Here is a 23,262-nt window from a genome sequence, read left to right as displayed (position 1 = left end):
ACTCATACTTTTATTATCCAGCTTGCAACCAAGCAACTTAAAAAGTAAGAGAGTCTGAATGTCACAGAGTGATCATATCTAAGGTTCAACAAGCATCTGCTTTCAGACCCTCACTATTACTAACATGGGTCTATAGAAATTCTCTTAGTCATCTACTGACTCAAAATCTGTTGAATACAACAGTCAGGCACCTGATACAATTATTCCACACAAGTCTACCATACCTAATTAATTATCTCCAGTACTAGTACTTTAAAATAGCATAGATTTACTGTACATATTCAGGTTTAATACTAAAGGTGCTGAATGATTCAGTCCAAATGGATTTCACACAGCATCAGTTTACATAAAGTCCTTTTTTTTGGTCGGTGAGTTCAGCCCGTTGCAGATGCATGCAGGTCAAAGGACACAGATGACCCTGATGTGACCAGAAAGTAGATCACATGGGGTAGAACTGTGAAGCAGCCTCAGATGACTGGATCTCCACCTGAGCCATCTTGAACTGGGTGCACTGCAGCCATTTGCGCAGAGCAAACGGAGGGGCTCCCGATGACTGGCCCTGCAGACACTGGTGGTTCACCCTATTCTGGATGGCCTGGAGACGCAGCTGCAGCCCCGCAGACAGATGCTAACGAAGGAAGGACATCTTAGTTTGAAATCCTATAATAAGTGGATATTTACTTGCATGATATCAACCTGCATCAATAATGGCAGAAAGCTTTTTAAAGGCCTTACCTTAAGGTTTGACTGAATCATGGGTAGCCACATAGGAATCAACTATAGAGAGAAATTAACATGGAGAAGTCGTGTTAGGCAAACGGTTAAGGTGATCACATATTATTCATATGGAAAAAAATATTTGACTTATATCAAACCTTGACAAATATGGTTGAGTTGCACTCCTGCAGGGCTTCCATCAGACTAATGACATGAAGACACACCATCTCTACCATCTGAGAGAAAATAGTCCAAATTCAAATTCATATACAGAGAATTAATTTTCTCATTTCATATTTCAAGTTCCTATCTTATACCTTAGCTAGATGCCTGGTGGAAAGGGACAAGGCAGAGCACTCACCACTTTATTGTGGGCCATGAGCTGCAGGATGCTAGGTGTAACCCGACTCCAGAACTCGAGGCCAGTGAGGATGGCGCTGGAAGAAAACTCTGTCTGGTTCTGGTTCTGCAGGGATGGAGCAGCGGCTGCCTGTTCACAATAAATGGTCCACAGCTGGGCGAACATGAAGGCGTGGAACAGAGAACACATGTGCAGCACCGACGTCTGGGGACATCAAGAACAAAACAGGAAAGGCCAGTGAAGTGATTATAGATCATATTAACACCTCTAAGGCGGGATCATTAGAAGGGATTTGTATCTGCCGGACCTTGGACTGTTCTGGGAAGCCAATGAGGATGACAATAAGATGATCCGCGATGTGGGAGCCAGCATCTAGAGGGATGGGCATACAGGAGGTGGAGCCCTGGTGCAGGGCACAGTGTGTCAAGGAGCCCAAAAGAAGCCAGGACAGCTGTCGGATGTGGGACACACACTCGATGAATTCTTTTGGCCTGCAAAGAAGATTCAGTTTTACAGATCAGCTCACAATGTATTCTCAAAAATACTATTCTCATATTGCTCAGGATTATACACAATGTCTTAGCATATATTTTTTAAAGGCAGATTCAACTAAATGATTTGATAAAAACATATTCTCACTTTTATCTAGTGGTATTGTGTTTAGCCATTAAGACAATTTTCATTTTATTTGTGAATGTTTTTGTATATGAGAAGCACCAACACACTGTCAACAGCCTTCACTAGGACTAGTTTAAGTAGTTCGAATAAAAATTGTTCACAGAAAGGTCTGTGAATTATTCAGAAAACAGGGGACATTTGTTATGTAAACACTAGAAACCCAATTCCATCCAATCAGGTATCTCAAAATCTAGGAAAGTAAAGCCAAAACTATCTTTGATGTTTTGAATACAACCAGAGATAAATGAGAAAATATGTTTCACTGTATGTAACTTAGGGGCACTGGCCTTTTAAGTCATGGAAAAATTACTAAACTTGTCGGTGGTTTTGTCATTCTTACCCTTGTTGCATGGTAGATGGAGGATGATAAAGCCAGGGAAGATAACGGACAACAGCTTTGTTATCACGGTGATTGCCTTTGCTGATCTCCATGGCGGCGACTTGTGCCAAGCCCACTTTCAGGTTCCCCCCAAAAGTGTCCTCATGCAGCGGCTGACAACAAGCCTTCATATGGCTCTGAATAACAGATTTAGAGTAAGAGAAAGATACTGCTGAAATACACACACAAGGCTTAATGTCGAAAACACATATGATCAGATACTATGCACATGATGCGCTCACATGAAGAACAAGACTTACTTTAAGTTTAGTTAGTGTGTGCATATCTGCAATGAAGTCCAGGAGCTCACTTATGTACTGCCTCATGCACTCCATTGCTGCAGTTGTACACTGTGGAGAAGAAAAACAGTTTATCCTTTAGGAGGAATCACACTGAGGTCTGTCTTTATTTCCTGCTGTTTTACGAGGCTGATTTTAATACGATCTAAACAGAAAGCAACTAAAGTCTTACCCCCGGCAGCGTCAAGATCATGTGCTTTTGGATGATGGTGGATTCTGCTAGCCGTGTACCGATGTCTGCACAAACGAACTGGCAAATTCCACAACACAGGTTTTAGTAGTGCATTTAGGAGTGAACACCATCATGTATTTGGTTCGTGTCAAATTTAAATGTATAAAACTGTATTTTTTACCTGGACCAGCAGTAACAAGTTTGTGTCAGGCAGGGGAGATTTGAACTTGAGAGCCTGCAGAAGCTCTAACACCACAATGCGGGACATGTAGAACTTATCTCTTTCCTGGATGCGAGGAGATAGAGAGTGGGGTAAATGTACTGATGCTGCAAGACTGCCTTTTTCTATTATCACTCTCCCTTACTCATGCTGCGAGGAGAGCATAAACTCTGTAGCCTGAATAGAGGGGGAAGGACAGGCAGTGAGAGGGGAGGGAGGGGAGGCAGGGAGACAGAGAATAGACAGAGAATAGTGAAGCTGAGGAGTAGATTTAGGCCAGTCCAGATCTCTCCTCCCAGAGTCCCAGGCAGCTCAGATGAGGCTGTCAGGCTGCCTTCTCCCTCCCTGAGGACAGGCTGCTCTCTTTGTTCATCCCTTCCACACAAAGCCCAGCTGCCTGTTTACAAACCACACTGTCATCTTCTGGCTTCCACTTTGCCTCTCTGTTCCTCTATGCAGTCATGTTTGCTTATGTTGGGCGCAGGCACACGCCACAGAATGCAGAGCCGCTCCTGACATTTCTCACTGTGTGGCTTGTTAATGCACATACCTGTACACAGCACTCTCATAATTAAAAGTTAATGGAGCATGTCCGTTTTGTAAATAGCAAATCATAGTATGCTCTTAAGCTAGAGGGCCCCGTCGCATTTGGCATACAGTGCAGTGCCGCTGTGACAAATGGTGTATGGTGTGAAAAACTTTAGTAGGTCTAGAAAGCCCCACTTTGTGTCCTTAACGGCTGACCCCCAAAGATAACCGGCTGAAAAGTCCTCCCTGCGCTCCCCAGAAACCTCACCTCGCCATAAAACATCTGCACAAGACAGGTTCCAAAAGCAATTGCTCATTGTGACTCTGGGTTTTGAAAAGCGGATATTATACTGTGAGAAATTAAAGAGGGTGTAGAAAATCAATACTGCAGGAGACATAAAGCATGCAGTGTTGACAGTGGTGGAGGACTGAGGATCCATCTCGCCGAACAGTGCAGACAGCTCTGGCTCCATCTCTGTCTGAGACAGCCACTCTGAAACACACCATACATCCTCGGCCCTAGCACACCAACTAATCATGTTAATCAATACTGGCTGATTGCCTACTTAATCATCTGTGACACATGGGCACATTTCTGGCTGACTGGAGAGTCAGGGAAGTAGGTGTAGCACCAAAAGAGTGATGAGCGGGAGGCCTGCGAGCAGAAGCTCAACATTTTTAACACTGCAGATTAGTTTAAAAGGTTTAACTCTTTCAACACTGCCTGCATAAACACGAGATGTCAGCACGTGTTTTATTCCAACATATGAAACTCTATGTCTACTAAACAAAAAGACCTAGTGTAAACATACTCAAGAGTACCTTGTTGAAGGCTTTATAACACAGTCCACATAGTTCTACGAGGTAGGAGAGACTGAACATGCCATACTGAATGACAAAACTCAGCAACTTGGAGAAGGGCTCCAGGAGGCTCTGTAGAATGGAGGAAAAGAAAAAAGTGTTAAAGTGTTAAAGACTAGGATTTGGACAAATCAGTGTGTAAAATTCTGCCTTGGGCTTACCCGGGTTGCATTTGTGGTCGGGATTTTCAGCAGACAAATGATAATCCTCAAACTGGAATCCATGGGGCACTAATGACACATACAGATTGCAAAAAATGTTGAGAAATCGAAACTGCCAGTTGGTTTTAAAGTGCAAAAGTTAAAAATTATTGCATGCTGCATACCCACGGTCCTGGACTTGGTGTTTTAAATCTATCTGCAGTGATAAATTGATTAGAGTACACACTAATTTGACCTCTAAGGTCAAAAGCGTCAGAGTCAAATCAATTACAATTTTAAGATTCTATCCTATTGAACCCGACAAGGGCACTGCTAAATGCTTTTTCCTCCAGCCATAATCACATTAAACCATATCAGACCATGACTAAGTGAACGGAAGAGTCGATATCTACCTTCAGAGGAAGCACAGAGGGCAGTTTTGTGAGGAAGGTCTGGAACTGGTTGCAGATGGTCGTCCACAGGTTGCTAGGAGAGTCCATGGGGAGAGCCTCCATGAAGGTGGCGATGTTGTCCAGGCAGTGCAGCATTGTGCCCCCTGCTGGCAGACTCTTCTTGTTGTTCAAACCCTGGAGGGCACACAGGCACAAACCATAACAGGTTTATATAATGAAATTCTACAAGCGAAGATATTTCCATTTAACTGATCGTTCAGCCCTGATCAATCGCAATGCTTGTGCTCAGAGCAGGGGATTTAGGACACTGAAGCACACATGATTGCTTGGATGGGCTCATGGATCAATGGGTTCTAATCTGTGTCATGTATTTAGCTTTACAATAACAATAAAGTGGAACAGTGGTGCAGGGTAAGGCGGGTTTTCTTGAATGCCCCCATGATGATTTTAGATGGGCTTATGCTCTACATGTAGCTGGAGACACAAAAGCTACTGCTTTGACAAGAGCTCCTCCTGCTGGTTGCAAGACTCAACACAGACACACGAAGGAAAATCCTACCTCAAGCAGCATGTTGAGGGCAGCAACTGAACTCAGCTCATTGAAATCTATCAGCGAAGTTGCAAGCGTTCGCAGAAAACTTCCATCTGCAAAAAAGATATATAGAAAAGCATAAAAAGAATAAAGGTGACAATATATCCAGTGGAAAACTATCAAGTTAGCCTTATCCTTGTGTAAAAAATAAATAAACATTAAAACAAATATGTAAAGAAAAGCAGCAAAGTATGCATCTACTATAAGTTTCAAAATATAGAGCACCAAGGTTGAAACACACAGAAATGAGCAGCTAAGATACGCTATAAGGCTCTGTAGAAATAGTGCTGATAAAGTTCAAGGAGTTTTGAGTTTAGTAGTCAGTGGTATGAGCACACCTTTGATGTTACTCTGGAAGAGTTGGGGCAAGATGCCATTAGGGGCCAGCTGGTGAAACATACAGCGCAGGAACTGCTTGGCTACACCTGCTACATTCCCTGGGATCAACATACTGCAAAACATCACAGGGAGAATGTCTGAGTTGGACAGGCAGTCACACTCCACATCTATTATTAAACTCATCTATAAGCACAGTGAATATCTGAGCGCACTGGTTTGACGGCTTTAATGTCTCATACCTCTCAGCTTGTCCAGAAAAATTGGCACTGGATGCCAACCTGAAAGCAGTTAAAGCAGTGGATTAGGACCAGGGATGAATTATGCATGAGTTCTATGGGCGAGTTATGAAACTTCATTTAACGGTGAAGTGCTGTGTGGATGGAGATTGCAGGATGGTTACAGGAGCGGCTGTACCTGCCCACAGACTGCATGATGTCGAGAAGCATTGGAGCAGCCAAATCAGGGCTGAGGTGGATGAACATGGAGAGAACGACCACGGCGAGGCTGAGAGTCTCCTCGTCGTATTCCTCCAGCACGGCCGCACAGTCCCGACACCTGGGACATCACATTGTATTTCACACAGGCTGGTTTAAGCATTAAGATGACTTGTTTCAAGACATGTATAGCTTCACCTTCACCTGTCAGACATTGTGGTAGGCTGCTCATCAATGAACTCTTCGGGCGCAGGGACAAACATGCTTACTGTGCTTGGTGCAGAGAGCAGGCTGGTTTTTGTGGGACCTGCAGAGGAAGAATATCAGTAATGAAATAAAAGAACAGCAGGCTTTTCAGATTCAGTTATTAGATCCTGAATGAGGTCAATGAGGAATAACATGTTGGTTTGGTTTTTGAGTCATAATCTAAGTAAAGATATTTAGGCTTTTTGTCTATGTTCGAAGACAGTAAATTATTTAATACTAAATCTTATATGGTATCTTCCCAGAGTTTGAATTCAATTACTGGCCAATAAGTGTCACTTTCCGCTTAAGTTATTTCTGTTTCCTTTGTTTTCTTACATGTCACTATATCCATATACCTCCTCAAGAGGTCATTATGGAATAAAGGGAAGTCTAAAGCAACTGACCCGTTTCCCAGGTGCTGATGTTGTGTGGCGCGCTGGACTGATGCTCCAGCTGTCTCTTCATTAGCTGGCTCATGGTCAGAGCTCCCAAAGAGCCACGCTTCACCTGACGGTACTGAGCTAAAGGTCAGATACAGATACAGAGAACAACACCTGCGTTAAAGTACCTGCTGAACTCATTCCAGCTTCCCCAACAACAAGCGTGTGTATGGTTACATGGAAATAGGGAAGACGCTCACGTGAAAAGAGATGGTCACTTTAAAGTAAAAGTAATTGGAAATTAAATTCAGTTAATATTAGATGGGTGTTTTCTCTATTCTTGCAAATTTTATTGGTTTTATGATTAAGATGTCAAAGATGTCATATTATGTGATATTTATTTAATATTTACAGCTCCAATATGAAGTTTAAACAAAAGTTAATTTGAAAAGAGAAAAATAAAGAGAACTATAGGTAATATATTAGACTGCACACAAGTAATATATACAAATATGTCAGATTAAGGCCCTTCTTTATGACAACCACAACAGTCAGTTTTATTGAAGTTCATAAAGAGATTATGTAATAAAGTATTTGCATCCTACTTGATACTGAAGAGCGGTGGCTTGTTTCAGGCATAGCAGCTTCAAGCGTTGGGGCTGAGGCAGATTCTCGTGGCTTTTCCAATGTAGACAGAACTTTGTGATCTGCAAGGCAATATGGGTGAATGATGGGCAGGGCATTGGCATCAGAATATATGCCATTATATGCCAGTAGTTTTCCAGTAATAATAGTAATAGTAGAGTCTATTTAGTGCTAATTTAATTTGTTATGTGAAATTTAGTGCTTTGTTACATAACCTCACCACCATCAGAAAATCACTGTTTGCAGTTTAAACTGATTTCCCCAAAGTTTGTTTCAAATATATAATCAAATTCTGCCTTGCTCTTCAGCTTCTTTTAAATTAGTTCAAAATGTAAATTTTCTCCTTTGAAGTACTTGTTGTGTGTGTTTGTATGATGGAAAAAGTGAACACATACATAGAAAACACACCACAGGACATCACAAGGCTGGAGTGGTTGGTCGGGGAAAGATTTGAGTTAGGTGCACATTTTTTTGTATCCCCAAATCTAAAGGAATATATCCGTTTTTTTGCAAGTTTTAGTTCCTAACTACAAATCTAATATACTTTACATTTATGCTGTCCATGACTGAATGCACACTATGCAATTTTTAAACACATTTTTCCAAGCAATCTAGAGAGCCGATACGATTATTTGTGATGTTGTATGAAAAGTTAAAGCAGACTCTTCAAACTTACTCATGTCACATTATAATAGTGAAGTACTATACAGTAGTAATATATAGTAGTTCAGTATGATAGTATAGTAGTGTAATTCAATTGCAGATTGATATCAGACTGATTTACACTTACATTTTGATAACACAAGTTTGTAGAGTCTGGTAACTGGTTTTCATATTGTAATGGTTTGCTGTGACATGAGGTATACACCGTTTGTGGTAAATGCCCCAAAACTTGCAAAACAATGTTGTGGTCCTTAATGTTATTTAAAGTCACTTTAATTTAAACAAACACTTTTAACCAATTTCGTAGAAATTAATTGATTATTATGAATTTGAAATGCATTGAATAAGATGTCTCAAATCCAGGATATCAGCTGAAAATATTTTGAAACAAATCCCACATCACATGGACAGCACATTGGTAAAGTACAAATTAACCTTGATGCACCCATGCAACATTTTCACTAAACGAGCACTGATTACTTTAACTTCCTATATAAAGTGTTTATCTTTCCCTCCCCCTTACCGGTTTCTGTGGTCTGCTCACCACCCAGCTTGTCAAACGTGTTGAACGAGATGTCCAGGTATTCCCTCTGGATGGCACTGACAGCTATCTTCCTTTGCTTCCGTTGACGGGGAACAATCTGGATTTTAAACTCTGCTTCGTCATTGTCATCTGCATTATCAGGTTTGGGGTCGCTGTCCGCGTCGTCACCCATGTCGTCATCCTCTTCATCGTCACCATCCTCTTCTTCATCATTGCTGTTACTCTTGCTTTTTTCTGGTGAGGAAAGGGGCTCTGCTCTGTCCTCTGGGATGTCCAAGAAGATGGTCCTACCAGAGGGACTCGCCACAGGTCCCATCCCAGTCTTCACCTCTTCAGGGGCCACAGACGTGTCATCTAAAGAGGTGTCAGGGACGTGTGGAGTCTTCCTCAGGAGGTCTCTCTTTTGCTTCAGAGTCATTGGGCTTTCATGGCAGACATATTCCGGCCGGTCAGGAAGCTCCAGAGAGGTGCTGGGAGTCACACGGTTTGGCTTCTTCTCCATGAATGGCTGCACTGAGCCTCCCTCTCCCACCAAAACATCTGGGGTCTTTTTGTCACTGGAGCAGTCCTCCACACTCACCTGAACCACCGGAGACAGTCGTAAGGTGTTACTGCTGGCAGGGGAAGCCGAAACCTTTGGACTCCCATTGAACTTGGAGCTTATGATGGTGTTAAGATCAAATTCTTCATCACTCTCCACGATTCTCAGTGGAGGCAACTGTTCAAACACCAAGGAGTCACTGTCGGACATGGAGAGCAGTGAGTGTTTCTCTGGAATTGATGTGCAGTCGGAGGAGAGATCAATGAGGTCTTGGTCCTCTTTTCCCTGAGCTGATCCCACTAAGGAGCCCTGGTCCAACTTGTCATCAAAGGTCTCCATGCAGCTGAGGCGGACCTCGGGGATGACAGGTTTGGAGACGTCGGACTGGCCCCCTCGAGAGCCTCGCCGGTCCACGGGATCGTTGGCCTCCACCCGAACCGAAGAACCATCGGAGGATCCTTTACCGTGATGTCTGCTGTGGGATGTGGCTGAGGATGGGGGCAGTACCACAGGGGGCACCTGCATATCGCAGCGATCAATGCATGACTTGCGTCTGTGCTCGTCCAGATTGAAGAGGATGGAGTCCGTGTTAGAAATGTCCAGAGACTTCTGCTTGTGCATGGCCTGCAGCCGCTTCTTCCTGGTGCTCTCCTCCCTCACACAGTGCAGAATGCTGTCCTGAAGGGCGCTGGCTTCTCGGTACTCTGACAGCTCAATTTCACCTGATACACAGAAGAAAAACGAGACTTTACCCCAGTGAAAGCAATAAGCCTCCTGCTATCAGAAAAAATATGTTGTGCTGAAAACAATTCGATCGATGTGCTGTAATCCTACACTTTACTCTGAAAGCCTCTGCTTCTTACTTTTTTTGGCATTCAGCTCTACCGGCTGGTACTTCACAGACTTGCTGCCACCAATCCTCTTTAGGCGAGCAAAGAAGGTCTGTGACTCCTTGTTAGCAGCGCCAGTCGGAGTGTCATGGACATCTGACTCATCAAATACACTGTCCTCTTCTAAAATGGAGAAAAATATGGAGAATTAACATCAGCACTGCCTTTATGTAGCATATAGAATATGTAACCCTGACTGGAGTGGCTATCATTTTTACTCTGACATTGTCATCTACACAGTAAATATATATATGTATATATATATATATATAGATTAGGTTTTTTTATAAATGCTAGACCAATTTATATTCATAAGTTGATAACTAAAATACTGCAAAATGCAGTGAGTACCCAAATTATTTTGAGGAAAAGTCTTAAGATTACTCCAAAGATCAACACCATCATTGATACACACAATCAACAGACTATATATTAAGAAATTGTTGTTGTTTATTCATCAAATTATAGCCATTATAGATGTCTGCTGAGATAAATAACACTCCTATTTTTGCATCACCTTTTTCCTTCTCGCTGTAGCGGCTCATGTTGGAGTTGTCGCTATAGAGGGGTCCTGCCGTAGCATGGGGACGACAGCTGTGATACTGGGCATTGAGTGTGTTGATAGTGATGTGGATTAGATGGAGGACCACTTTACTACCCTCCATGTCCCTGTATGGGTACTGTGGATCACAGAAACATATTACAAGCTTATGATGTATTACTTTGTAAATCATGCCATATGTATATCATAAAATATAAATGAAATATGTATGTCATATCTATGTGACTGGATGAATAATATCCCATGCAATGAAATCATACGGACACATAATAATTCCGAGAGTACCTTATACAGGATAACTAGCAGGGCTTTGAGCCACATCTGTCTGATGTGTGGCCTCAGGGCCCAGAGAGAGCATCGAGGCGGTTGCTGGAAATAGTGTCTCAGCTGGGGACATGTGCAGTACTTCAACACCTGGACCACCAGAGGGAGTAGCTGCTTCCCCAGACCTATATTGTAGTCCATCACCTGAAGGAGGGAGCATTTAAGTTCATTAGCTTGCATGTTATACAGGTATATTCCTTACAACATACCACTAAACAGTACCAGTAAAGCTACACCTATAAACACAAGTGATAATAAGCTTATATTTCAGTTACTTGTGCAATGCCAGCGATGAAAGCGTTGAAGCAGGTAGAGGTGCGCATCTTCTGAGGTGCAATCATGAAGCAGCCCTCCTGCTGGTCATAGCCCAACAGCACATACAGGTGACGCTTCACAGTGTTGAAAGCTTTGGCACTGCCGATGTCGGACTCGGCGCTGCTCTGGTCTTTGGCCATAAATTTCATGAGCACCATGATCAGCTGGTGAACTGTCTGGTGATCTATGCCGGCGTCCTCAGGAAGCAGGTCTCTGATGATGGTGTCGTCCTCAGGAGACGGGGTCTGGCCTACAAGAGGGGCTGAAGCGTCAGGGTTAAAGTGAGGGAGGAAACGTGCTGCAGACAGGGGAGAGGATGGGGAGAGGGAAGGGTGCAGGAGCAGGGGGGAGGAGTAACAAGACAGAGTTGGGCGGGGGGGAGTCAACTCTCCTGTCAACTTCTCTGTCAAGAGAGGTGGAGACATCATCATGCAGTATACATACATCAGTGCAACATGTTCATGGAATATGTAAACAGGGTAAACACAAAACATGGCCTGGTAGCTGTTAGCGAGAGTGTTTTTTCTTCTCACTCTTTCCAGTGTAATTATTAGTGTAAGCCTGAAGGCGGGATGAAAAAACAATGACTGTCACCACAGAGCAAACATTGCTTTTTCATATTCCATTTTATATTTCCACGTGTAAGCTTTATTGGTAGTGATACTGTACTTTTCCTCCAATATGATATGATTATGAAGAGTAATGCTGTATGTTTCATTTTTGCGTTGTTATTTACCTGGCAGGACTTTCTCTATCATATCTCCCAGTGTCGGGGCAGACTGCTCTTGCCTCGTAAGCCTTAGAGCTAAAAACCACATATGAAGAACACAATTTAGGACAATGTACAGGGGAGGTAGCACAGGACACATGTCTGAGCTTCGTCGTCATCCAACACATGCACACACAAACACTAGCAAAAAACCACCAAGTACAAAATCACAAAAAGTGTTTCCAAGATTTAAGGCATTTTGGATGATCACAAATATCCAACAACCACATCAACTTTGAAGCCAACACAAGAAACCTCTCCCAGAAACTCAGACAGCCTTCTGTGCAGAGCCAAAGACAAAATGAATGTCATGGTGGGGAGTTCCCCCTTTTTAAACAAAGTAGTATTCAGACATTCAAGTGAAATGAAATTTGGGAACAAACGAGTGAGGAGAGAAACATTAGGAAAATGGGACCAGGCTTTGGTCGAATAGCATTTGCAATTATAGCAATTATAGCATTATTTTCACCCACAATGGATAGAAAATAGGCAGCGTCAGCTGACTCTTTAAACAGGTACGGACATGATATAGTCATGGTTTGCCTCTATAATGTCATGTTGAACCTCCATTTAAACAGGTATTTCAAAAGGTATTTGCAAACACTGTTTGACCTCAGACTGAATGAAAGTGACACAGGTTAAGATTCCAGCTGACAGACAGACAGACTTGTTGATCTGTGCTACTCACGAAGTCGGTTGCTCAGCGACTCAGGGAGTGAAAATGCCCGTTTAGACTCAGCCGGACCTCCCTTCACACTGTCACGGAGTGAACGCACACTCTTCTGCCGATTCCTGGCGAAACGGGCTCGTCGAATCTTCCACAATGCTGCGTCACTGAGGTTGGCTACATTTGTTCGTACAGCTGTGATGGCTGTAAAAAGAAAGGTTGTAAACAACATGTGGAGCTCTATTAGGCTGTGGTGTTTTTGTCACAACAAATATTATGTCAAGAAAAAGGAAGTGTAGGAGAAGCAGGAGTAAAAATCTGAATGGGGACCTTAAAGCTACATACTTGTTGGGAAAGGGAACTCCTTGTTGCAGTCCAGGTGTAACTGGGCCTCCAGAGACAATGTTTCAAAGCGGTTGACAAAAAACTCCCAGCTAAGAGCAGGAATGTCTTTCTTCAGGAAGTGCAGCAGCAGGAGTTTGCTGAGGATGACTGGCCGATCCCTCACAACAGTGTCAAACTGGAAGTCAAGGCACAGACACAGGCCCTACAAAATATACAACACATAAATATAAAGCAGAGCACGTAGTTACATACATTATTTAAGTAATTTCTGCCAAATATTTGATGATTCCAGTCACTGAAATCTACAAATTTGCATTTAATGCATAATTTTTAATCATAGTTTATTTATTTTCACAGAAACAGCTGAAGAAGTGTTGACCAACTGTATGACATGTATTTAGATACAATGCAAAAAACCCAGCACTCCTGAAACATTAGGGCTCCAGAGTCAATAAAAGACTTTAAAACTATGGGACATTATGAGAATTTGCAAATAGTAAATTATGGTGCAGAAGGACACAAACATGACACGAGATTTTGTAATAATGACAATAACCCTTTGATTTTTAAGGCCCTACAGTGTTTAAGTGTTTCTGCTCCCAAATTTCCTCTATGTCAGAAATACATCTTTGTACTGCTTCTGTGTGGGCAGCTCACCTGCAGGGCCGGCCTCTTGATGGTGTCCAGAAGCAGTCTGGCTCTGGTGGCCACAGCGGGATTGACGTCCTCCACAGAAGCCAGGAAGCAGCAAAAGGCGTGGGCCAGGGAATACTTTAGCAAGTGGTTTTTTGTAACCGCGCCAATGTCCAGGAACCGACACAGCACTGCTACCTTCTCAACTGGCAGTTTTCATGAGAAAGAACAGCAAATCATCAGCAGCACGGACGAGTCATACAATAAGATGAGGCAGCAGAGCTGCCAGATGTCCTGCCATAATTACCATGATTATATCATAAACAGACCAAGCAATGAGATCACTAATGAAGATAAATTCATGTATTACTTAGATACTATTTCTATGTCACCATATTTGTCCTCACATAATGCATGGATGTATCAATATGAATTATGTTTCTTGAACTACAAAATTACACAAGAATTATATGAATAATATTCAATCTATTGAAAATCGGTTAAAATTACATGTATCACTACACTATCACTCATATGCAAAATTATGATTTTTATTATTTATTTAGTTAGTACACACAGTTACCACTCTGGCGACACAATCTCTCATATCCCCTGTGCGTGAAATAAAATAAGAATGCATTCACTCATTTCAAGAAAGAGGATCCTTCCAGTAGTTGTTGGTTTTATTTATCATGACTGAGATTAGAATCTAAAAATAGACATTTTATTCTGAAATCCATAAACTCTCACCCATTCTCGGCTGATTTATAGCACTCGCGTTGACCACTAGGTGTCAGTGTAGGAGTTAAGAAACATGCCAGAGCAGTTTGAGTCGGAAATATACTGTACATTTTTGCATGATTTACACCCATAATTATAAAATTATCTGTTTCAAAAGTGCTAATGAGAAGGTAGAATAATATTCTAAGTGCCCATGTTCCTGAAATAGATCAACAGCATATCAACCTGACAATGTGACGCAACATTTTCCCAGGTGGAAAGATCAAATAACTGTAATTTATTTTATGTCCCAAGGTATTTATATACACAATAGGCTTATAACTTTACACCTTCTAAGAAATATTTACTGTGTATTTGGGGAAACTGTCAATTCAGTTGCTCTTCTGTTTCCCTATATCCATACAGTCAGACGACCTGTCCTCTGCCGCTGTCTCAAGGTCATACATCTCCTCTCTGCCAATCACATGGCAAGAAAAATCTTATTAATCCCACAATTCCCCTTTGCTGCCTGTTTGAGCCACATGGTAACCATGGCAACACAAGGGGAGATGTGAGCAGACAGTGTTTTAGGAAACATATTATACAGCAAACTGGGGCTCTTCCTCCAACAATTCATTACATACAACCACAACCCCTTTGCTCACAAAAAACATCACTAAACTGAGGATGGTTTAGTCCTCATGATGATATTGATGCTGTGTTTATAACTAAATATGATCATTAGTTTGTCAGCAGCTGCAGATATCATATACAGCATATAATTTTACACATTACAGTAAGCTATTCTCTGTCTCTCACCTGCTTCAAATCGTATTTTCCAGTCTTTGCTGTTGAAGTTTGAGTTGATGAGGTTCCAGAAGATGTCAGCCCCGTGGGATAACGAGAGGGCGTGCAGAAGCTGAGGTACAGCCAGAGAAGCTAACTGGCAAAACTCTGACTTCAGCATGGACCACAAACTAAAACACACCACAAAACAGACACACACGCAAATGACCATCAAGAAGTTGATTTAATCAACAACTGCAAACAGATATTTCCATCCATATGATCTTTTTCTGTGACAGAAGGGAAGCTGTGAGCACACACCTTGGGATGAGCATCTTCTCCTGGACGTAAGCCAAAAACTGGGGGTGATCCTTGCAGGCAAGGTACAAACACTCTCCATGGAGACACAGGATCTTCAGACAGTTCAGCATGTTGAACAAGATGTCAGGCTCTTCAAACTTGGACATTTCCTGAATTTAAAAGAGATATTGACTCACATGTGTGCCATATGTACACTCAAACAATTCAAAGAAACATTACTGGATGCTTCCATCCTATTTGTTTTCTAATTCAGTTATTAAGAACAAGTACCTGCAGGATGGTGTATATGAGCTTCAATGACACAGGGAGCTGCTGGTAGGAGAATTTCTTATCTGAGTTATTCTTCATGGCTGGAAGGAAAAAGACTGTAGCATTAATGACCAGTACAAAACATACTGATAAGACAATGAGTCTAAAATTGATACCACTCAAAAGTCTATTCAGTATGTAGCTGGAGAGAGTAGCCAATTACCTTAGCATAAAGAAAAACCTTTCAGTTCTCACTTTTTGTTAAGATATAGAGAATTAGTGAGGTAAGAAGGTTTGCCCTTGTTTCCATGCTAAGTTAACTGGCTGCTAGCTTCAGCTACATGTTTACTGTACAAACCTGGGAGTGGTATCAGTCTTCTCATAAAACTCTCAGCAAGAGAGCAGATAAATAAAAATATTTCTCAAAATGTCAAGCTACTGCTTTAAATATGAAGCTGTTAGTTTAGCTTAGCTCTTGGTTTAAATTAGCTAAACCAAGTTAGCATATGTACCAAAAGGTTGAAGTATTCCTTACAAGATTTTTGGTATTCTTCTAGCAGTCAACAGCTGAGTGAAATTTATTTTGGCTGACACAATGAATGCTTTTTTTGTATTTGAACAACGCTGTGTACAGAACTGCTACATACGTGCATTATCAGGAGAGTGGTTAATGGGGTTGTCAGTGTGTGTGCCACTTGGGTTGTCCCCTTCTTCACTTCCATTCTCTGCCCCAAAGGAGAAATCTTGCTGAGGAAAGAGCAAAGTTTCCTCCAAACTATCCGTGGGTTCCTGCAGAAGAATGAAACATTGTCAAAACATCCCCTTCATATGTTTCACATCATCAGTAATTCGGCTGACCATGATATTGATTAGCATCATTCACAAGAGATTTTAGAATAACCTATTTGTAAATTCACCAAAACAAAGACAGATGGAGATTTACTTGTTTTATGAACATACTTTCTGCTTTATGTCATCTGCAACAACATTAGCTCAGTCAGGCACACTGTGGTGTTTTGGGGTAGAATTACTGCATGGCATTAATTTCAAAGCCTTACCTGCTTAATGCACAGGGTTCATTTATATTTGGTGCATAAAAATTCATGCTTTGTGTCTCACCACCAGACGTATCTCTTCCCGGGGGGTCAACCTCTCCAGGAGCTCACAGCCCAGCTGGTAGCAGAGGATGCTGGATTGGCACAGGCTGCACTCCAGGGCCTTCTCATCCTTCTGGCAGGTGTGTGAACCCCCCCATGGGGCCTGGAAGACGTTGTTGATAATGCCCACGATATCCTTCCCCAGGCTGCTGTCTAGACCCAGCATCACACCATCGTCCTGGAGCTCCATCTGGGACAGCGGGGGAGACGACCATAAAAACAGGGGAACAAAAAGTGGAGTTCGATGCACAAATCTCAAGATCCCACCTATGGGTGTTGTTGTCATTGCACTGTGTGTGTCGCTTTTCTCTATATGAATGCGTAAACTATGTTGCATATTGTTTGAATAACAGTTCAGTATACATCTTTGGCATATGTTTTCGCGATAGAATCTGGCAGTGTTTGTATTAAAATGTTTTGTTTCTCCCATACAAATACCTGCAAACAAACTGAATTCTTAAAAGAATATTGTACAAATATTATAACCATTGAGCACCAGAGGCAGACCAATAGTCCCTTTAGAAATATGATTAAAAAAATACACATATATATTTTAGCAGTTTTTCATCAGGTTGGTACAGGTTGGTCACCTGCTTCAAGATGAGGTCAAACATGAGGATGAAGCAGCCAAGGTTCATGTCATCATCATCACAGTCCAGATCCAGGGCACAGTGGCCTGTGGCATGACCCAGGTTTTTAAAGGGGCTACAGCGTAGGGGGCTGCGGAACGGGCTCCTGAAGGGGCTGGGGAATGGGCTGAGGGTGTTGTGCTGCCCACGGCGTCCTGGATCTGACACGACACTCACCTACGAACAAAGAGCAAATCATTATATAAAGTAAAATTTATGTCTTTCTCCATAAAACGCAAAGCATTTATGCCCTCGACAGTCTATTAACCTCCAGTCAAGTTACTGCCAGTGATAATGGCACATGACTGCAGAGTTGCCTGGCTATAAATTTCAATGATAAATCTACATCACAGTCAAGTTTAATTAAACCCTTTAAGGGAGCTATATTTAGACATTAGGAGTTACCATGGTAACATACAGTTCATCCCAATGAATGGTAGGAAACATAAGCCAAAAAGAGCAAAAATGTGTACACCCTAATCCTAAACAAGCATTGACAGTCTGACAGAACACAAAACATCAGAAGAGAAGTGGGTATTTGAGGTACACTGTAAGCCCTAGGTTATTACTGATGTGACAACTAAACTGGGATAAAAACAAGTAAAATTTGGCATTGAACCCTATTATCATTTATTGTTTAGGAGTATTTTTAGGCATTGCAGTCCTCCTCACCCTGCGAGCCCCAGTGTTGCCAGTCAGATCTGAGGCACGGGCCTTCCTCTGATTGGCGAGCTCTTTCAAAGAGTTCACTCCATCAGAAAACATCCCAATCAGCAGCTGAAGAGGCACCACGATGTCAAGCTCTGACAACACCTACATCCAAACAAAACAAACACCAGATCAATTCACCAAAATCACAACAAATACAGTTTTCTACTTACCATGCAGATTTAATGATTTTCAGGTATGATGGTGTCCAGCAATGTGTCTTTCCAGAAATACTATCCCACTTACTCAAAGTAATTTATAGACCAGACTATGGACAGATTTTATCAGGAACCCTTTCCCTTTTCTGGACAAAATGATGAACAATGCAATCTCTAAAAAATAATTTTTCACAACTATTTGCATAAGGTTAGCCAAACAATGGATATGTCATAACCTATGCAAAAGACATTAAAGCTGCATGCATGACTTGATATCACTGGAATAAGTGCTTTCTGATTTGGGTGAACTGACCCTCAAATATAAACGTATTACCTATATGACATTAACACATCACAGAGATACACCATGCAAAGAAGACATGCAGAATCAAGCTAGGCACCACTTCCCTGATTTGAATCTGACCTATTTACTGAGGGTAAATTAATGCAATCACTTGATCATAGTTGTGACAGAAAACTTGAAATTGATCCATGTATACAGGACAGCAAGCTGTGAGTGCATATTGGGTGAAAGGCAAAATCCCTCCTATCTCTCTCAGTCTCGTTTTGCGACCCAGATTCATATTCAGCAGGGCTCCTGCCCAGGCTCTCACACTCTATGACAGCCTGTTCAATTCACACTCACTGTAGACAGAACCGCAGGATGTGAACTGGACACAAGACAGCGTGTGTGTGTGTGTGTGTGTGTGTGTGTGTGGGTGTGTGTGTGTGTGTGTGTGTGTGGGTGTGTGTGTGTGTGTGTGTGTGTGTGTGTGTACTTACATGCAGCCACAGCAGAGCCTGCTCTTGCACAGACGCTGGGTAGCCAGAAAATCTGCAGCTGATGAAGCCAAACATTTCCTCCATGGAGAAAGGCAGGGGGCACAGCTCAATATCAAACATCTTGCTGTAAGGAGAAGACAGACAAGAATATGTATATGCACATGAATTTATACAGAGAGGCAGGTAGCAAAAATCCGTCCTCAGATACTGTTACCCAGTCATCTGTTACTTTTAATATTGTGTCATGATGTGGTGATGCAGTCCTCACACTGCCTCTACTCTGTTTCTTATTCAGATGGTGGTCTCATTTATGCATACATTTTCCATAAATGAAGTAGCAGAGGAGCACAGCAGTGAAGTCATCTGAAGTGGGAAGGGGAATTTTGGGAAATATGCTTATTTGCTTTTTAACAAAGAGTTAAATGTGAAGATCGGTACTGCTATAAGTATGAAGCCGGAAAGCAGGATGAAATTAGTTTAAATTAGCTTAGCATGAAGACTAGAACCGTAGGAAACAGCTAGCTTGTTTACTCCTACAATAATCTATATCAACAATTCATGAATTAACACCTTATAGTTTGTTGGTTTAATCTGTACACAAGCAGAATATAGAAATTACACATTGCAGTTTTATGTGGCAGTATGGTCTGCAACAATTTCATAATGAATAGTGTGTGAAGACTCCAGGAAACCAAAACCACAACTTGGTTAACCAAATGAGCTACACTATGTTCATTACTAACTTAACTGTTCCCCCTGCTACCAGTCTTTATGTTAAGCTATCAATCAAGTTGAAAAAAGAAAGGGAAAAAGCTATTCTGCAAACTGTCAAACAGCATTTGCTCAGCTTTTCACTGACACTAACCTACTAATGTATCCATCTCTTTGATTTATATTTTTACATGCTGCAAAAGCTAGCATCATGCATTATAGACCACTGAGGCTTAAAGGTTAAAAGTAAAAACTCTTCCAGTTGGTCTGCTGAATCTCAGTACATACTATTTTTGGAAAAGGCCCTTCCTTCACTGATTCTGTGGTGTTAACACCAAAACCTGGCATTTATTTTTGATGTTTAGACTGCTAAAAATACCTGCTATCAAACAAAAGTCATTGTAGGTGCACTGGAAATATCTTGATATAATGTTATGTTCTGTGCATTTGGCCAGTGTTATCCAGCAATAAGAAAAACACATCAGCAATTGACAAAACTAGCCCAGAAACCAAAGTACAGATTTGTCAGTTAATACTATATATGTTGTATATCACGATTAGCACAGCTACAAGTGACTTACAAGAAAGTATTTTACACCCTCACCCCAGTTTATATGCAATACCAAAAGTCCTTATTACAGGAATAACAAAAGTAATATGTAAACATTTCTCGGAGGTGGAGGTACCTGAGCACTTCCCGGAACTCTTTGAGCTGGTGGTCGGGCACCTCGGTGCGGATGGCCTCCAACCACTCAGGCATAAAGCACTCCCACAGCGGTTGACTGATGACATTGTAAGGTATCAGACACAGGATGCGGTTCAGGCCCTCTTTCAGCTGGGTCACTGTGCTACATGACTTGTCCCAGTAGCCTCCCACCTGGGGAGAAGTTAACACAGACTGGCTTAGATCAGGTCATGACCTGCCCTGAATAATTTTAATAAACTTCAGTCCTATGTGAGATCCTGATTTTGTCATTTTTTTATTCATAGCTGTTAGACAGTGCAACATGTTCTCTGTGTTAACATGTGCTATGTCTGAGATAAACAGGAGCTGGGATCTGTATTGCCTGTATATTTGGAGTCACAATGCAACTCTATAATCCCTTAACCATATAATGTATATTTAGTTGACCTTGGTCTTGACCTTACCCTGGCAAATTCAACAGGTTTGGGCAGCAGACACATGACCATGACGTCAAAGCGCACTTCACACACTGTCTTTAGCCACTTGGTGACAAATTGAGGCTTTAGCTTCTCCACCAGGCTTCCAACCTCATCATCCATCATGTACGCGGTGGAGTGAAACCACTGGAAGACCATGCTGACCAGCCGAGCCAGACTCTCCGTAGGTGTGTTCTCATTGGGGGTACACAGGCTCACCTGTACACGTGTCAGAGATGCAAATTAATCAGTCAGGTAACCATGGATTCCACAGAGTAGTGATAAGAGGCCATGTACTGCACACATTCTTATCTCGCCGGTCTCTGTTATTGATAGACACAGTAACAGCTTGTGATTACACACCAGGAACCAGATGCCAAACTGACTGAGGAGGCGCTGGTCGTGCTGGTCGTCCTCCTTGTTATCAAACTCAATGTTGTCCAGAGAGTGGTGGGAGGCGGACAGGCCCATCTGACGGCGCCTGTTCAGCTCAAACTCACGCTGTTCTGCATGAATTTCTGCCTCCTTCAGAAGGCTGGGTGGATATGGAGAGGATGAGAGGGATAACAGAGGATACATAGAGGCAAAGAGAAGACAAAAGAGAGACATATTGACAGTGAAAGAGCAGGAAATAGATAATACCGACATTAAATATCCTTTATGCTGTACTGTTGTCTATATATTCATTTAAAAATGTGTTTCACCACATTACAGACTTATACCTTGTAACTGTAGCTGTGATATGTCAGTGTAAACAGAGTGGATGTACCTTATAACAGCTTCCACAGTGCACACCAGCTCCTCCGCTCCACACTCCCGGGTGTTGATTGGAGGGGGCGAGGTCTGGTACAGATGGGTCTCCGCCGCAGCCCCCACCTCGCTGCTGTGGTGGTTGACATGGCAACGCTTGCAGTAGCGGACAGGCCGGTTGCCATGGCGCCCACAGCAGCCAGCCGAGAAGCAGGTGACCACAGCCCTCCTAACGTGAGAGCTACAGTTCTACAGTACAAAGCCAAGAAACAAAAGAAAGGAGGAGGAAGAGGAAGAGGAGGACAAGGAATAATTTTATTTCTATTCTTGCCAGCATGCAACGAAACACAAACATGCAACAATCACAGTAAAACAGCCAATAATGTCTCATGACAAGCCTCTAAAAATAAAAATATTTCCAGGTCTCACAATTATTACGTCCCTCTCTAATATGCATTTGTTTAGAGAAGTTGATCTGTCTACATCTGGAGCAATAGGAAAAGTCTTTATGTGTCCCTATGGTGTCTCAGGTTTCTAAAAATAAAAAGCATGGCACTAGAGAAGCATCCTAATCTGATCAGCCTCTAATCTTGTGCCATTAGAGGGATGCAGTGCTCCCTATCAAATTAACATATCTGTCCTCTGCTGACAGTGAGTTCTCTCACTCACCTTTCCGGCTTTCAGCAACAAAAACACTTCTCTGATGTTACTGATGTTGTTGTTGTTGTTTAAAGTACGTTCTATCTTGGGTATCATGGGGTATTTATAAGAAGCTATTCTCAGATGAAGAGAACTGTCTCAGTTAATAATGATTTGGTGTAAACCCAGGTGGGAGTTTAAAGAGCTTTCTGGAATAGGTGGGACAAAGCCAGATCAGAGAGGGAGGTTGTGGATTATAGCCAGGATAGGGGCCAGCTGTCCCCTTACAGCTGGGGACAGCTGCTCAGCCTGATGGGAATACCTGAGATCATCTCACACGCAGTTTTCCTGGTGTCTCCCAGGAAACCAGCAGGGAGCACTTGTGCCCTCGGCAGTGCATTCAGCAACAGTGAGCAAACATCCCGCCCCAACAGCTTCATTTGAAACGATTTGGCCTTTACTGAGCCACTTCAGTGAATGGACTCTGCTCATAAAAATGACCTTGCCATGGGTCATAGGTAAAAATGGATTTTATCTAAGTTTATGAAGAATGAGTTAACAGCTTTAATTTCTTTCTGTTTTCAGAAATAAAAACATTGAAAACGTGTATTGTTTGGCTTGAAATGACACTTTTCATTTGGGTTTAGCAGTTTAAGGCAGAATGTCATTATTCTGATGAAGCAGTGAAGTTAATCAGTAATAACAACACATGCCTGCAAAGGTTAAACTGTTCTAAATACAGAGAAAAACTGGATAAGGTACAGTATTATATCATGCTGCAGCAGAAGAGATCACAACGAATAAGAGAAAAAGAGAGAGTAGGCAGTGACATT

General features: G+C 42.1%; 1 protein-coding gene across 1 annotated transcript in view; it reads right to left on the bottom strand.

Annotated features, from left to right (window-relative positions):
- Window positions 1-391: 391 nt before the first annotated feature.
- The window catches only part of unc79 (unc-79 homolog, NALCN channel complex subunit), a 33,349-nt gene continuing 10,478 nt past the window's right edge, over window positions 392-23,262 (bottom strand). The window contains 39 exon segments of the mRNA XM_022750656.1: window positions 392-628; window positions 736-777; window positions 876-953; window positions 1,079-1,282; window positions 1,386-1,569; window positions 2,097-2,272; window positions 2,396-2,485; window positions 2,607-2,684; window positions 2,788-2,892; window positions 4,177-4,287; window positions 4,377-4,445; window positions 4,769-4,942; window positions 5,328-5,413; window positions 5,699-5,811; window positions 5,939-5,977; window positions 6,114-6,254; window positions 6,338-6,559; window positions 6,777-6,900; window positions 7,365-7,466; window positions 8,591-9,874; window positions 10,016-10,165; window positions 10,560-10,722; window positions 10,890-11,072; window positions 11,204-11,493; window positions 12,701-12,883; window positions 13,025-13,226; window positions 13,682-13,863; window positions 15,197-15,354; window positions 15,485-15,633; window positions 15,755-15,834; window positions 16,381-16,522; window positions 16,853-17,080; window positions 17,481-17,696; window positions 18,192-18,332; window positions 19,169-19,292; window positions 20,566-20,756; window positions 21,029-21,259; window positions 21,404-21,575; window positions 21,810-22,039. Of these exon segments, the coding sequence (XP_022606377.1) occupies window positions 440-628; window positions 736-777; window positions 876-953; window positions 1,079-1,282; window positions 1,386-1,569; window positions 2,097-2,272; window positions 2,396-2,485; window positions 2,607-2,684; window positions 2,788-2,892; window positions 4,177-4,287; window positions 4,377-4,445; window positions 4,769-4,942; window positions 5,328-5,413; window positions 5,699-5,811; window positions 5,939-5,977; window positions 6,114-6,254; window positions 6,338-6,559; window positions 6,777-6,900; window positions 7,365-7,466; window positions 8,591-9,874; window positions 10,016-10,165; window positions 10,560-10,722; window positions 10,890-11,072; window positions 11,204-11,493; window positions 12,701-12,883; window positions 13,025-13,226; window positions 13,682-13,863; window positions 15,197-15,354; window positions 15,485-15,633; window positions 15,755-15,834; window positions 16,381-16,522; window positions 16,853-17,080; window positions 17,481-17,696; window positions 18,192-18,332; window positions 19,169-19,292; window positions 20,566-20,756; window positions 21,029-21,259; window positions 21,404-21,575; window positions 21,810-22,039 (7,026 nt within the window). The 3' untranslated portion in view covers window positions 392-439.

This window comes from Seriola dumerili, unplaced genomic scaffold (assembly GCF_002260705.1).
Source record: "Seriola dumerili isolate Sdu_G_001 unplaced genomic scaffold, Sdu_1.0 BDQW01000149.1, whole genome shotgun sequence".
Lineage (NCBI taxonomy): Eukaryota > Metazoa > Chordata > Actinopteri > Carangiformes > Carangidae > Seriola > Seriola dumerili.
Note: the sequence above shows the minus strand (reverse complement) of the source record. Positions and strands in the feature narration are given on the sequence as shown.